At 39.0% G+C, this 16,018-nt stretch overlaps 1 protein-coding gene across 1 annotated transcript in view; it reads right to left on the bottom strand.

Annotated features, from left to right (window-relative positions):
• Positions 1-16,018, bottom strand: part of SERGEF (secretion regulating guanine nucleotide exchange factor) — a 149,416-nt gene that overhangs the window by 53,959 nt on the left and 79,439 nt on the right. Inside the window, 1 exon segment of the mRNA XM_027887907.1 lies at positions 9,638-9,674. Within this exon segment, the coding sequence (XP_027743708.1) occupies positions 9,638-9,674 (37 nt within the window).

Genomic DNA, 16,018 nt, shown 5'->3' on the forward strand with positions numbered 1-16,018 from the left:
CCCATCAAGTTCAGAATACTTTCTATTCAAAATTCTTAACTGACAGAAATTCTTTCCTACTGAGAAAAACGGAAACTGAAATCTTCTACCCATGTATGTCCTTCACTCATCATAAAAGGATTGTGTCTTGCATTACAAAAAGTGTCACTGGCAGTGGCACACTCTGGGGGATTCACAACAGCCTGATTCTCTTTCACAAGGTGAATAAGAGGAGACTGGTGAACAGCTGATAGGTTTTTAAGTCACTAGAACTGCAGGTCACATAGTATCAAAACTGAGAATCTGCTACATTTTGCAAAATTCCACAGAGGAACCCAAGTCTGGGAGGACCAAAGGAAGGGCCATAAAGAACATCGGAGGTCACTCTCATATCTGGGATAAGCATCAGAAATTTCACTGTGATACAGAATTACATGAGCTGGTTGAAGGTATTTCAAATAAAAGGTGTACAAAAGAGCAACTATGGATGCCAGACTCCCTGTGTGTAACCTCACACTCACAGAAATAGCCCACATAAAAAACAAATAGCAAGTGATTACCCATGTATAAGAACAGAGTTAAAATTGATTTCATGTCCTCTTTATCGACTGATTTGAAAGTTTCACCTCTTCCACCTATGGCCTTGGGCTAGTCCTCCCCATCATAATCACTTCATAGTAATCTAGTAATTTGTTCCAATACAAGGCTACAGAGCAAGGACATAATAAGATGTTAAATCTGCAAAAAAGGGAGAAAGAAGAGAGCTAAGCCTGTAACATGAATTCCTGGCATCATGTGAAGGGCTTCTTAGACAACATTTAATTTAGCAAATCAGTGCAAGAATATATACAAACAAAGTTTATGCCAGAATCAATACATCATATATTATCTTCTCAAAAGTAATTATTCCATTACATTTGCAGAGGGGAGAAGTATGTAGGCCAGAACTAAACTAGGGAAAATGTCATGATCTTGTCTGAAAAAGTCTACCAAGAAGGACTCAGCATACTGGTTTTTAAAACCACTAGTTTGGGGGTGGGCGTTGTTGCCGTTTTTGTGGTGGTTGTGTTTCTTTGGTTTTAAGAACACTGACAGGTGTGCCACCATCTTTAGCAAGTTTAGAGCAATCACTATCCAATACAGAGGTAATACAGGCATTTTGCTCCTAAAAGACTGATGGGTACCAAGACCTTTATATGTAGCAGCAGTCTCTCACTTCACTCAGCTTCCTGCTAAAAACAGTTATGTTTGAAACTGTGCCATAAACAAGTATAATATGCTTGACCTGATTCCTGTTTGATTTACTTGATTACCACGAATATATTAACCCTTCTCACTGCTCCACAAGAAATGTTAAATGTGCTGTGCTAAACGTCTCTTAAAACCCTGTTTGTACCGCTTGCAGTCCTTCTCGCTTTCTCACTGTTCAAATAAGCCCAACAATCTAAAAATAAAATTACGTGAGGACATTTTTCAGAAATAATAAAAGTCCCAGTTTGCCCTGGTTGCTCCTCAGAGACTCCACAAAAAGCACAAGAAAAAGCACAATAGTGAAATGAGTCTCAAAAGCATTTTTTATTTTAATTACTTTGTTACCTCCCTTCCATAAAGAAGCACTTGAATGAAACAAGTTCAAAAAACAAGGACATGTAAAGGGTAATTTTTACAAATATGCCAACTTTTAATCTCTGGTTTGACTTTTTTTCCTGCTATTTTTTTTTAAATGCTTATCCCTCTTAAGCCAATGATTTCTAATAAACTGCTTTATTTTGACCCTGAAAGTTTGCTCTAGGCTTGAAAGCTTGAATGGTTTCTACTTTGTTACTTGTAAGTAAAATAATCTTGCTTGCCAGCTAATACCTCCAGATTTTCTCTTCTAAAATTTCCACTACCTTCAAGTTCAAAGTCCTAATTCCTAAAGTGGGAAAAGAGGATCTGCCCTTATGGAAAGGTAGAGAAACGATTCCCCATCCCCCTGGGCTTACAAAAGCTTCAGGAAGCCTGCTTTAATGTGTGTGTTTAGTCCTGTGCAATTACAGCCATAGAAAGCATATGTGTGTTGTCCCAGGAGTGTCCTTGTCTCCTCACCAGCCTTGCAATATTTCACATGTATCCCTACAAAATCACCTCTCAGACCTATGTCACCATCAGCATCCCTGCCTTCAGCTTTGGTTTTTAAAAGATTTTTCTGACCTTCATAACTAAAAGAGAACGGTAAAACCACTTGACCAAAATGCACCGCAAAATCCAAAAACTGGGCAGCAAAGGTGGTTTTGGAATGTGCATTTGTCAAAAATCCCAACCCATAGTCAAGTCAATCTCAAAAGCATAAAAAAATCCCAACATAAGATGTTTTTATTAAGCAAAAAGCTATCTAAAGTATTCAAGATAGTGTTAATAAGACATACACACAAAAAAATATCAGAAGAAAAAAGCTTCAGAGATTATTCCCTTATAGACAGGTCACAGATACTTACTTGTGCACTGACAGCAAAATTTCTTAGTGCTCCACAAAGGATCTGGATGGTGACAACACACAAACAAGTAGGTGTCAACCTGAGGTCCTACAGCAAGATATTCCATCCTGGTGAGCCACAAACCCCACAGCACTGTCAGGGCACTCCTCACACCAGCTTTCTAAATATAACCACCTTTCCCTCCTGCCAGCCATTGAACTGCAAAATTTCTCCTCAATGATACACTTAGAAGTTTAAGTGTTGAGGTCACTGCATGTAGAGAACCCAGAATTACCAGCACAGCTTACTTCAGTGCTGCTCAGCAGGATGGCACTGAAGCCTTAATTTGTTAACCTTCCAAGTGCTTTCAGCTGCTTTGCTGGCCTTGTGCTTTTACTTGGGTGAGCATCTCTCCTCCGTGCTCTGGATGACTCCCCAAAGTTCAATATTTGTCCTTCCTTTTATTTAATTTTACAGCTAACAAACGCTTAATCTCTCTTTGGTGAGCAAGGGTGCCTATTTTTGTTACTTCTATTTGCTTCCTCGAAAATTCAGATAAATATGCCTTAGATATATTGAATATATTTTTCTTCTGCTTTAAAGTAATTGCTCTGCTTAGAGCCTGCAAGTAAACAAATACGATAAAATCTAATTTGTTTTCTAAATACTTAGTATCCATCCAGTGAACCCTCTGACAAAGGACTGCATGCATCAGTACTACAGCCCCCACTCTTCAGTGTCCTGTCTTCCCCAGTTTTCTAAAACCAGGTGGAATGACTTTTCACCTTCAAGGAAAGGCTCTACTCATTCTGCTTCAAGCAATTCTTGTTTGGCGGCCTTTGCTGATTGTTTGCTGGCTTCCTACGACAATTATTTCCTCGAACTGCCACTCACAGTTCCAGCTGGATGGTTTTTTAGCTGTCACCAGAAGTTAATACTGCACTCTTGCCTCTTCCCCATCTTCTGGAGGGTTCTTGACGCTGCAGATTTCTCCTGGTAGATGTGATACAGCGTCTCGGAGGAAACAGAATGACAGCGCACAAGAGCTCAACTCTAGACAAACTCTAAGCTGACACCACGGTGACATGAAAAGTTCAATTAAAAATTTTTGCAAGAACTATGAGCTTTTCATGTAGGAAAAATAACAGCTTTTATCCTCAGAGCCTAAACAGCTCTGCACTTGGTAACAGCAGGAAACCACACTGTAAACAATATGACAAGCACTGCATTATTACCTGTTTATATGCTAAATGATATAAATTAAGATAGAGACACACACACCAAAATTAATTATATTTCAAAATGCCTCTCTGAGGGGAAGGGAAGTGATTGCAACTATTATTAGTTGCAATGCAGTATTAAAAAAAAAAAAAAAATTCAGATCCAATTACTCTATGCAGTTCTAAAACAAACTCAGAGGCAGGTTTTATTCCAAAGATTTCACAATCCAAATCGACAAGCCACACAGAGCAAAGAGGAAGGTGAACAAAGCATTCTGGAGAGTCAAATCACCCAAAACATGCATCAATACAGTGGCAATGCCTGACAGAGAAGGTAGCTTTTAAACTTCATTTCAGTCACAGAACATGCAGTTCAGCCAGATCTTATCCTAAACTCTGGAGTTTCTTTCTAGTCAATGCAATCCCATTTTTTCTCGTGGATCTAATTAGCTTTTCACAGCAAAATATCCTTATTTCCTGTAGCCAGCAGCCACTGACTTCAGACAATTCAGTTGATACAAAGCTATTTTTAGGCCCATCAGAAGGCTTTTCCAAATGCTCAAATTAGCATTTCCTTATTTCTCTCCTGATCACCTTACACCTACAAATCCATGAGACAGTTGGAAGCTTGACTTTTCATTAGCCCCTGGAAAAGAAACTCTAAGAGATCAGAGGATCAGACTTTGTGAGTATAACTTGCTGAAAATAACAAAAAATCAGACATTTGAAACTCATTTTCAGCTTCCATCTTACCAGAGGAACAATTAGTTTGCCTGGAGCATGAAACAGTCTACAGAAAAGAAACAGGAAGCAAAAAGATATTTGAACAACACTGTTAGGGCTCAATGTATCTAAACACAACAGGAAAACTGTGATGTCAGATCTGTATTCAGCTTTGTAGAAAGCACTCAGACAGGTGCTCAGGTAATGATACGAGCAAGGCTGCTTTTTTACAATGAATATAACCAAAGCAGCTTACAGTTTGAAGAGCTATTTTAACAGTCAAAGCCACATTAAGAGCTAAATGACATACCAAATGGCTCTGCCAGGGAATAAATTTAGAAGGTCGACATATAACCCACATGAAAATGACAACAGTGATGGTTACTCGAAGTCCTGCCAGGTGCCCTTTAATAAGCAGAGAATGTGATTAGTGCTGCAATGCAAAGAGACAGCGTGTGCAACATGACTCCATGCTGGTCTGCCAGGAAACCTTTACAATAGAGACCCTGGCTGCACTGGGATTTTTCATGCATAATAAATAAAGCAACAGACTAGCAGATTCAAGCTCCTTGCTGAACACCAGTGCCCTCCACTGTGCATGCTGAATATTCCTCCAAATATTACAGCAACAGAGAGAATTTATGATTTCTCTCTTCATGACAGACTGCTGAGTCCCCCGGGACCAAATGTCAGACACATGACTACATCTGCCGGCTTCGTGGGGCTGCCGCGAACATCTAAATAATACTGTCAGCATAACGCAGAGATCCGTCCATCAGCCTGCACAGCCTCCTCTCCCCATTGGTGCTCACTCTGCCATGGAAATATATCTTTCATAATCTGTTACAGTACTTCCCTGGCTGATGCTTTATACAATAATTCAGTTAGAATTGTGGAACTTTACTAAGAGAATGTAACTCATTAATTAAGAGGTAGTGGCTCCCCTGTAGGAACCCCTCAGTTTCCTTATTACAAAACGTGGAACCAAAGTGTTTGGGATGCCATTAACACCACTACCACCTCAGGATATGTATCACCAGCTCCCTAACTTTTGATCACTTTGATCACGTTTCTTTTCCAGCTCATAATTTCTATGTCCTACCAGCACAAGAATATAAAAAAAAAAAAACCCAAATTTTAACAGATCACGAAATAACAACCCTTTTGCTGCCTCTCTATCACTACTGCACACTTTATTCAGATCATTTGAATCATGACCTACCATTTGAGTGGAGGGATGTTTTATCCCAATTTCTTCTACAAAGGCTACTTTCATTAAATTTATTATTTTACTCTCCAGCTGGATGAATTCCAGCTTCAGAAGGATGCAAATGCCCATGGCATGATACTTACACCTGTGGTTGCACATGAGCCACAGAGAAGACAGAATCTTGAAGCTTGTTCTAAAATACAGCAAACAAAAATGGCAGTGGGAGACAAAACTAACCCCTACGTTTATTCATGTGAAAAAAGCAGTGCTAACTAAGTAACCTAAAAAGAAAAAAAAAAAAGCCAAAGCAGACAGAGACAAGTATCAAATGAGTGACTGCACAGCAAAAATAATCACAAAGCCCCCAGTTTCTTCCTGTGAACACTCGTGCACAGCCATCACCTGCACTGGCAGTGCCTCAGTGGTGTGGGACACTACACAGAGATATCCAAGTCGGGATTTGTGGACTACCTCACTGAAGGACATTTTAAATCCTCCGTGCAAGAAAATAACATGGCCCTGAGATGTCAGAATTCACTACATTGACTATGAAAGTGCAAGGAAAAGCTGCTTGCACTATCTGAACACTTAACATTTTCTAGTATGGTGTTTTGAAAAGGGTGACTTGAAAGATGGTCATCTCTCTCACCCAAACACAAAATTCCCCTTTGAAGGCTACTTTAAAGCTGGACGTCAACTGAAACAAATTAGCTTTCAAAACTGTTTTCAAACTGTTTCTAAAACAATCATTTTTCCCTACACACCCTCCAGTATCTTTTGTTTAGAAGATTTTCACTTGTTTATACAGGTTGAGAAAATTACTAAAAGCAAGACCAAAAGGGATATGATGCATTACCAAGATTTTGGGGAGCCTGACTACAGAATTGCCATCCTTGTAATGATTTTTTTTTTTTATTTAACTACTTCAAAGAAATACAAATTTCAGTTTTTCATTTTAATAAAAATCAGATATTTGCATTTGGAGGTTCTTCAAGGCATTCTGTCTTGTGCCCTGTGGTTGAAGCACAGTCAAGGCATTGTCGCATTTTATAGCATCTCTACTTCTGCATAGTTGATTATTGAAGTTGTAGCAGTTCTTGAGCTGCATCTGGTATGCTAAGTGTCCTCTTAAAAGATAACTATTCTCTTTTACAAAAAAGGAGGGTCAAAGAGCCTTGTCCATAAATACCATTTTTAAACACATTTTAGGGTAACAATCAAACCTCCTTACTTTTTCAGTATTGAAAACACTATAGACTCACAAACCTGGAAAAGCTCAACTTTGTCACAGTGATTTAGTTTCACTGCGTACTGCAGGCATTCAAAGATTCTGCCTTAGGATCACGAAGTTCTCCACTAACACTGCAGTACCACACTCAGGTAGAAAAGCTGCCTTTGACATGCTCAGTAAGTACACACACAGTTTTCAGTGCTGGAAGATGCTTTTCTGATATGTTATACAACTTTTATTGAATAACTATCCTTTTCTTTCAGTCAGAAATAGGCTGACTGCCATGATGATTAATCCTTGACTGAGGTGAAAAGTGCAAGATCTTTTTTTACGAGGCAGGGATTTTTGTTCTCAAGGGAAAAGTCACACAAATACAAAAAAACAGTACATAAAAATTTGAGAATTAATATCACAGGACAACCCCAAAGCAAAACACAAATGTGTTTCTGCCAGGGGCTAGAACTGAAAATGTTTACATTTTTTCATGTACTAATATCAACATTTAACTCACTGAGTTTAGAAAAGTAGGTAAATTTTGAGACAACCCATGTCTCGTTGTGCTTCATATCAAATATTTACCTGATGATCACATAAAAACTGAAATTCTACCAATTTTGCCACAAAAAAAGGGAGTAAGTGCTGTCACAGTGAAGGGAACAGACAAATTTTGCACTGAGCTCATTAGAGGAAAGCAAGAAAGGAGAATTCAAATAACTGAACCATACAAATGGATGCAGACTATATAAAGTAACATGAAAAAAAACTGCTTGCTAGCCCTACAAATCAAATAGCTTGTATCCCCAGAAAGATGATTGGAACACTACTTCAGCATTTGTGGAATGAATCATACATCTAGCTTCTGTCTTAAAAATGCTTCTATTTAAAAGATGATGCAACAAAAAAAAAAAACACCAACGCATTTGTATATACAGCCAGAAATAGTGACTTGAATATTATACTGTTAAAGGCTTTTCAGTTTACCCTTCATATCGAATTCGATTTATTTCAGTTTAAAAGTAAATCATTCAAGCATTTACTAATTAATAAAAACGTTCATGATATCACTGATCTAAATAAACTCTGCTCGAATGATAAGTTATTAGAAAATTGTGCAATCAAGTAGACACATTCATGGAAATCCGTGTGATATCTTTAAGGGCTATAACAGCTGACAGCTTTGAACTAAGTGTGACCAGTGATGAGAAAAATCCTACCACAGAAAGTTCTAAAAAGTCAACCTTTCAAAAGCATATGTAAAAATTCATTTGGGGGATAAACTGTATCATAGTTCTTCAGCTCAAAAAATTTGCAACATCACATTTCTGTTGTCCTTAAAATAAAATTGACTGGCTTCCAGCACTGATAATTTCCCCATTGAATTCAATAAGCATAGCACACAGCTTAGAAAGGCATATGATGTTCTTTACATATGCAAAGTTTATTGTAACTTTCTTCCAGAATTCCTTTCCCCCACCCATTTTTTCCAGAGATTTCTGCCTAGAAGGCAGAAAGCTTAAAAGGACATAAGGAGAGAGAAGGTTATTCAAACTCAATGCTTTGCTTTCATGCACACTGGAGGAATCTGCCAACAGTACACTTTTTCTTCATCAATTCAGCAAGAAACAAGATTGCTCTTCAGTCGACATTCAGAAGCACCAGCCTGACAATTAATACAGGCATGTGACACTGAACAAGTAGGGAAAAGGCAAAGGGAAAATCTGTTCTTAAATCCAGCCACAAGCTAAGCATAACTTAACAAGTTCACTACAAAGTTTAACTGGAGAAGGATAATTGGAAAATATACTACATATATGGAAATATACTTCATATACAGAACGCCACCTCTGTGGCCACTTAACAAAACCTAAAAAATTAGAGCATGGAATGCAGGCTGGACACCATAGAGCTGCTTTCTCTACATCTGTCATACCACACTTGAAAAAAATTAGGGAAATTCTTTACTTAGTACCTCAATGCATCAGTCATGGCAATCAAAAATACCTACGTGGATGGAGTGCTGGACTGAAACTGAGAAGACTGTTTCATTTCCAGCTCTGATTAGCATAGAATTCCTTTCTTCATCTGTCTTGCCCTGACTATTAATGAGGACAATTATGCTGACCTCCTTTTTAAAGCACTTGAAAATCTAGTTAAAAATTTTCTTAAACAAGTAATTCTAAATAATAGCAAATATGTATCAAACTTCAGTTATCAACTCATCACATGAAAGCAAGGATCTGATTGTTCCTCGAATTAGTACACAAAATTCAATTTCTCCATCGACATTCGCTTTCTAGTACTTTCATCATTATTACAACAGCTGCATTATACTAAAATGCACTAAAAAACCCAACTACCACTGACTGACATTTTGAAGATTTTCCAAGCTTTGAGCTACAAAAGACCTAGGCTTCTTTTTGTCACTGAAAATTTCCATGTTAATAATTTCAATCTGGTTAAACAAAGATACTTTTGACCAGCTTCAGCTTAGATGCTGTTCTGAATCTCCAGATTGAATCGTTGCAATGGCTCCAGTCTCAAAGAGGTTGTAGCACGTTGCAAATGTATTTGGCTGTTACATCCATCAACCCCTCTCTCTTTACAGGGGCTAGTCTACAAGGACACATTTTCATCATCACCACTTATGTCATCGGATTCTCTCCTTCTTTCCTCCGTATCTGTATGTTACTGTCCTCCTTTCAGCTGCACACAATGCCCTTAATCACTCAGTATGTTTGATGTGCACTTTTTTCTTTCATCTTGTGCTACTAAAAATGAAAAAAGGTGAGAGGATTTGTTATAAAATTAAGCTACTTACCAACTACTGCCAGATTATGCTCTGAGCCACATGCAATCTGAAAAAGAAATATGAATGACTAAATGAGAACCAGCTCACCAGTAGGAAAACAGCCACAATTACAACAGGAAATTAAAAATTAACCTGAAACAAACATCTACACTTTGTAGGATGCAAAATCAAGGTTTAAGAGCTGTCACTCTAAAATGAAATTTCATTTGTAACCTCACTTAGGGGCTCAGTGGCGGGGGGGGAGGAGTATGTCTGTTTTGTTAATAGAGGCATTTTCTTTTCCAAATCCCATCACTACTGACATTTCAACCCTCTGAAGCAAGACTAGTCACAATTCTAGAAAAATGATCACACCCTTGAAAACATTCACTGGATCCAACAAGAGCAAAAGCACATTAAGCCTCTGTGAGCTCAGAGCCACAGAGACAGCTGGGATTCAAAAGGGTGATGAAGATCTCCATTTCTCTTATCCACGCTGTTTTTCCAGTTGATCCCTGGAAAACTGCTCAAAGTATACAGGCTCAGTGTGCCAAACCTGAAGTGATATGATCCCTATGGCCATTTGACGAACAAGGAGAAAAACTACCATAGAACTCAAATCTTCTATGAGGTCATTAATGATGGAAATCAGTTATTAATTTCTTTGCAAAGCAGACTCATAGTCCATGCATTTTTCTTTCTTTGCAGCTGCTGTGAACGCGTCTGATGTTTAAACTGCTTTACCATATATCACCTGTGTCACTGAGTTTTCTAAGTTCTTCACAGATGATGGTAACACAAGCACCAAGAGCAGCCCACCGTCCTACTGCAAGGGCTTCTCTTTCCCATTGAATTCTTTCTCAATGTCACTGCTGGCATAATTGTCTTATGCAAGAGACAGATATCACTTTACACAAGGTTACTCTGCTGAGTGTCCTCCAGTTTTTAATTTAAATAAAAGCAACCCTCTCAAAATCCTGTATCTCGTTTACTGTCTTGCACTTACTTGCCCATTACACCTACTACTGGGCTGGAGAAAATTATTAAGCACATTCTTCTTGAAGTATATTTACAATGGTAAAATATAATGCAGAAGTATATGCTCAATTATTTTAAAAAAACAGAGGTCCACACCATCAAAATTTTATATGGTTTTGTGCATGCATAACTTTTTAGTTTTTACAGCCAGAGAAACAGCCATAATCATCTCAGTGGCTGCAGAACATAAAACCATGGAAGTTAATAAAACTCAGCTTACTGTGCTTGAGTATTTATTGGAGAGGAAACACCCAAAGACCGACACAAAGACTAGTTTGAGCACTCGTGTTACAAATTAACACTTCAATCATGACTGTGCACAACCTACCCCCCTCACAACTGTGACATGGAAACATCTGGGCAATCCCCACAAAACACTGGCAAGGAAGAAAAAAAAGACTCTTTAGGACAGAGGTCCTTAGCCAGCACAGTAAAGCATTTGGGAAAACAGGAAAAATAATTCAAGACACAGGACACATGGCCTTATCTTCAGAAAAATCAAGATAGAGCAGCAGGAAAAACAATGTAATGCAAGAGCACTAGCAGGATTGCATCAAGTCTTTTTCCCACAGTATTGCAGACAGGAGAAACTCTGAATCCTGACTGTTAAATGCATAAATCATCAGCATATCCAAGATCACTATCCTCACCACAAGACAGAGCCCTACACAGGAGCTGGGCTGGTTCCTAATGCCTATTCACTGGCTAATGCTCTCACCTGTACGTCCCAAGCTTAAAAACTGATGCCATGGAAACAAGATCCACACATGGAAACACATGAAAAGCCTTTCTAGCAAAAAAGCAAATTCTCATCTTCACCAAGTGCTGAAAACTGGATATACTGGAGCTGCCGTTAATAAAATAAATAAATTTTATCTGATGTGTGAATAATCCTATCTTGGGTGCTTCCCCAGGAGATACTCTAACAGAGGCACAGATTCAAAAGCATCAGCACAAAAGAACTGCTCAGGCTGGTGGCTGATGCTGCCAGGACCCACTTCAGAAACACTACTTTAAAATTAAAAAAAAAAAAAAAAAAGCTCCAAACAAACAAGGTGTTATTTAGATTGTAAAAAACATTCCCTGACAAAGAAGCATTTTCTTCCTACATCTATTAGAAGCATCTACAGAGCCAGCAAGCCAGATAAAAGAACACTGGTGATCTCATACAGCTTTGCATGCTATTCATGCAGCTGTTACTCTGCCCACCATTCAGAGCCACCCACTAGCCAGCTATCAGGTTGTAAGGGAGTCAATCCAGTCGAGGAATTCCTGTATCATATGGACTGGGCACTGCTGGGAAGCTGCCCCTATGGCAGCCATTCCTGGACAATGCACTGTGCACACACACTCGCTACAGCTCTGGGGCTGACGGGACACAAGCAAAAAGGGCAAAACATCAGTGACTAGTGCTGCCTCACCCCTTTTGGGTGGGTAAAAGCCACCTCGGTGGAAGTGCTAGCTTTGCTAAAAATGATTGAAGTCAAACAAAATCACAAGCTGCTGAAGGCAGTGGATTCACCTTCGACGGCCCAGAGGAAGGATATCACATGACATGTACCAGCAGCAGTTATGTGCTCCAGAGAAGAATTTGCTAGATTGAGAGCACAAGGTTCACCACAACTCTGCCTTATCTCAGGGTGTCACTGACTGGCAACACAGCCTGACTTTGGAGGAACCTCCAAACAAAAAAAACACCCTTAGGGGACTCTAAAGTTAAGCTTCCTGAAACACCTTATTAACCATCCATGCTGCTTATTACAGCAGACTACACCATCCACCCACAGGATTCCTGCTGGCCAGCACACCTTTTACTCCAGAGCTCAGGAGGGATCACGCCACAGAGGTGAAGCCAGGTTGCCACTGCTTAATAAATAGCACTGCCTTGCAGGTATTTCATAATGCGTTTTTTACAATAAGCTTTAGAATGTGACACCCCCTTTTCTCCCCCGTGACTCCCCACAGTAGGCAACAATCACCTAAGAATGACTGATACTGATACAAAGACCAGCCAGAAAGCAGCATTGCTGAACAGATGTATTACACTTACATTAGATGTAATAAGCTCTGCAGCCAGTGCAGGTCACTGGGAGAAGCCTGGTATTTACTGCAGCAGCCATAATTTTCTGGCTACTTCTCTTTAGTTCCCACCCCCAACATGCTGCAGAGAAATTAGATTCCAACAGACATCTGCATGCTTCCAGTGGATAAGTACGTTCAGGGATACTTATAAACACACAGTAATGCTTTCTAATTGGGCAATAATTTCACATTATGTTTTCACTGAAAAATAAATCATTAATCTTAAAGACAAATCAGAGAGACTGCTACTGAGTGAAGCATTCTGTGAGTTTAAGAAACATGACCCTCTACACAGAAACAATTCATACTGAAGTTCTCAGTTTGGAGGGAAATCTCAGAAGAGTTGTGAAGAATACTGTGATTTCTATATAAATGATCCCAAAGCATTTGACAAATGTCTATAAGGTTGGTAAAAAATGCTTAGGGACCATTTTACTCAGAACTTATTTACCTTATTATCTGTGCTCTTTCAACCGCACATAAATTGTTCTTTTCTTCCCTTAAACTGTGTGCTCTCAAGCTGTTTTCTACCTAACAATGGTTGTGGTTCAGATCCATCCATCCATCCAGATTTAACACATGTGGTATAAGCAGCCAAGGGACCAGCATTTTATTAATCATAAATAGTATGATAGATAGCATAATCACAGACATAAGCTGCATGGACGGTGAAGAAAGACCTTAGCACAGCAACCACGAACTCTGGGCAAAACACCAACATCTTTCTGCAGCCTGCCTATATGCTTATGGCCCAGTTCAAACAAAAATTAACCGACTGAATGTAAAATTGGTGGGTTATTCAAAATAGGGAAAACATTTAACTTAAGATTAAAAAAAATTTCTATCTTAAAAACACTATGTGAAGTAATAAAATAATAACATTTAGTATATTTTATATAAATGTTCCCATATATATGTCTGTGTGTGTATGTATAAATATATAAAAGAAAATACATGTATTCATATTAGGAAGAGAAGGTTATCTACTAAAGAAGATGTTTATCAGGGGAGAAGGTTCAGAGGAGAGATGAAGGTAAATACAGAGCGCCTCCCTCTTCTATCTGGGATAGAGATCTTTCTGATGAACAGCTATCCCTCGTTTCGCTTCCCACAGTCCTATGAGGTAAGACAGTATTGTTCTCACCTTTGGAGACAGCTAGCAAACACACACAGGATAAAACTCATGTGGATATTTAGACATACAGTCTCCTATTGATTTCAAAAGGTAATTAAGAGACAAAAATACCTTTTGTCAGCCATCCCCTAAGGGACTTTGGAACACGATAACAAAACGAGTCTGACAAAATGAACAAAAATCCAAGTTTCAAGTTAGTACCTTGACCACAAGGCTATTCTTTCTTTTCCTTATGAACTCCCAGGGCTCCAACTTGTACAGCCCATTAGGAAAGAGATGCAGGCGTCAGACCTGCAGGCAAAGTCAGTCCCACGCTGCAGCAGAGGGGAAGGGACAGTATGGGGAGGGGCGTGCAGTGAAGAGGCACAGGGAGCTACACTCACAACAGGGACTGCAGAATCAAAAATCACAAGCAACCAAACATCAGGGTGCTTAGCTAGAACAACAAAAGGACCTCAGTGCCATTTATTTTTGTTTCACTGCCGTATGAGTGCACGTTAATTCCCTTCGGTTACATTTATTTCCCAAAACATGAAAGGCTACGGAGGCTTCCATCACCTCCTAGAGATGAGAGCACAATGTAGAAAACAGGATTTTTAAGGATGAATGAAGACAGGACATTTAAGTTGTATCCAGATTCTAATCACTACCATTTCTAACTTTCTAATTGCACCAAAGCATAGCTCTTTTGGGGGCAGGGGCAAGGAAAGAGAAGGAAACTTCCAAAAGGGTGAGCACATAAGTACTTTTATCCAGGACTTTAGCCATGGTAACTCATATCTTTTGACAAATATCACTGAAAGGAAATTGCCAGGGCCAGAAGACGGCAAACTTTATTCATTCTGAGATCAGAGTTCTAATGAAAGGAGACGAGGTGACCCAGAGACTGCAGATCAAAACTTACATAAGACAGGGGAATCTTCTCTCCCAGAGATGTTCTTCCATGTCCTTGATTAATGTATCATAACAACAATTTGTACTGTTTGACACACTCAGTCTGACTACATCTGTATGCAGAATTCTATTGATGTGAAAAAATAAAAGAAAGTAAAAGGAATCTAATTAGCAAAGCTGTCCTGCTTCCAATGATCCTTTACTAGGAACTCTGTGTTCCTCTTCTGGATCATTTGACTCCTGATTGATAAGAAAGCAGCTTGCTAACCTATTCACATTCCTTGGCGAGCACAGGACTAAGTTTAGTTTAATGCAAAACGTGTTCCTAGCTGTTGGCTGTAGCAGGTGAAAAGTAAGAGGGCAAGTGTCCTTATAGTTCATAAGACATTTTCCATTTTTCATCAATCTAATAACCTAATCTTGTACTTAAGGCAGATTTTTTTGATGTTGTGTGATTTGCTTTTTAGTTTGTATGTAATTTTACTTTCCACTCCAACAAGAAAATTCACAACAGCATTTAAACTGAAGCCGGTGCACTAAGTTCTGGAAGAAAACATTCTGCTTTAAGACACACCTGACCAAAAGCTAATGTGCCATGGAAGTGGACCTTAGCAAGCATGGAGGAAGAGAAGCAGCATTAAGATATTGCCAGGATGCAGCAAACTCTCAAAGAAAGATTTTATAGCACTCTATAGCTTCCAGTTATGATCTACGCTCTCCCTGTCCGAAACTAATTCTAAGCCTGCGTCACTTCCAGCACAAGGCACAAAATGCTTTTTCCCCATGCAGCATTTCCCTTGTTTCTCCACCCACCATTTCACAGTCCCATCTCCTATGATTTAATTTCCTGCCGTGCCAATTGTCTTACAGTCACCAAAAAGCCAGTTGGCCAACCCCAAGAGCTTGCCTTTACACTCTCCATGCCATAAATGACGTATGTATATCTCTTTCTCTCTATATATGTAAGTCTTTGCACACATTCCTTCTCTGTGACGCCAACCACACAACACTCTCTATCACACTGCTCTGCTATCCACTGACTCACTGAGCACCACACTTCCAGGAACAGCTTTTTGTGGCTAACAGGGTGCAGTTGCACTCCTGTGATTCAGTTGGTGCAGCTTGGGTCTCAAGTGCTTGCAGGAGATGGAAACATTTGTAAGGCCAAAGCAAAAAAAAAAAAAAAAAAAAAAAAAAAAAAAAAAAAAAAAAAAAAAAAAAAAAAAAAAAAAAAAAAAAAAAAAAAAAAAAAAAAAAAAAAA

Source organism: Empidonax traillii, unplaced genomic scaffold (assembly GCF_003031625.1).
Source record: "Empidonax traillii isolate 1590-97213 ecotype Southwest subspecies unplaced genomic scaffold, ASM303162v1 scaffold224:size737649, whole genome shotgun sequence".
Classification (NCBI taxonomy): Eukaryota; Metazoa; Chordata; class Aves; order Passeriformes; family Tyrannidae; genus Empidonax; species Empidonax traillii.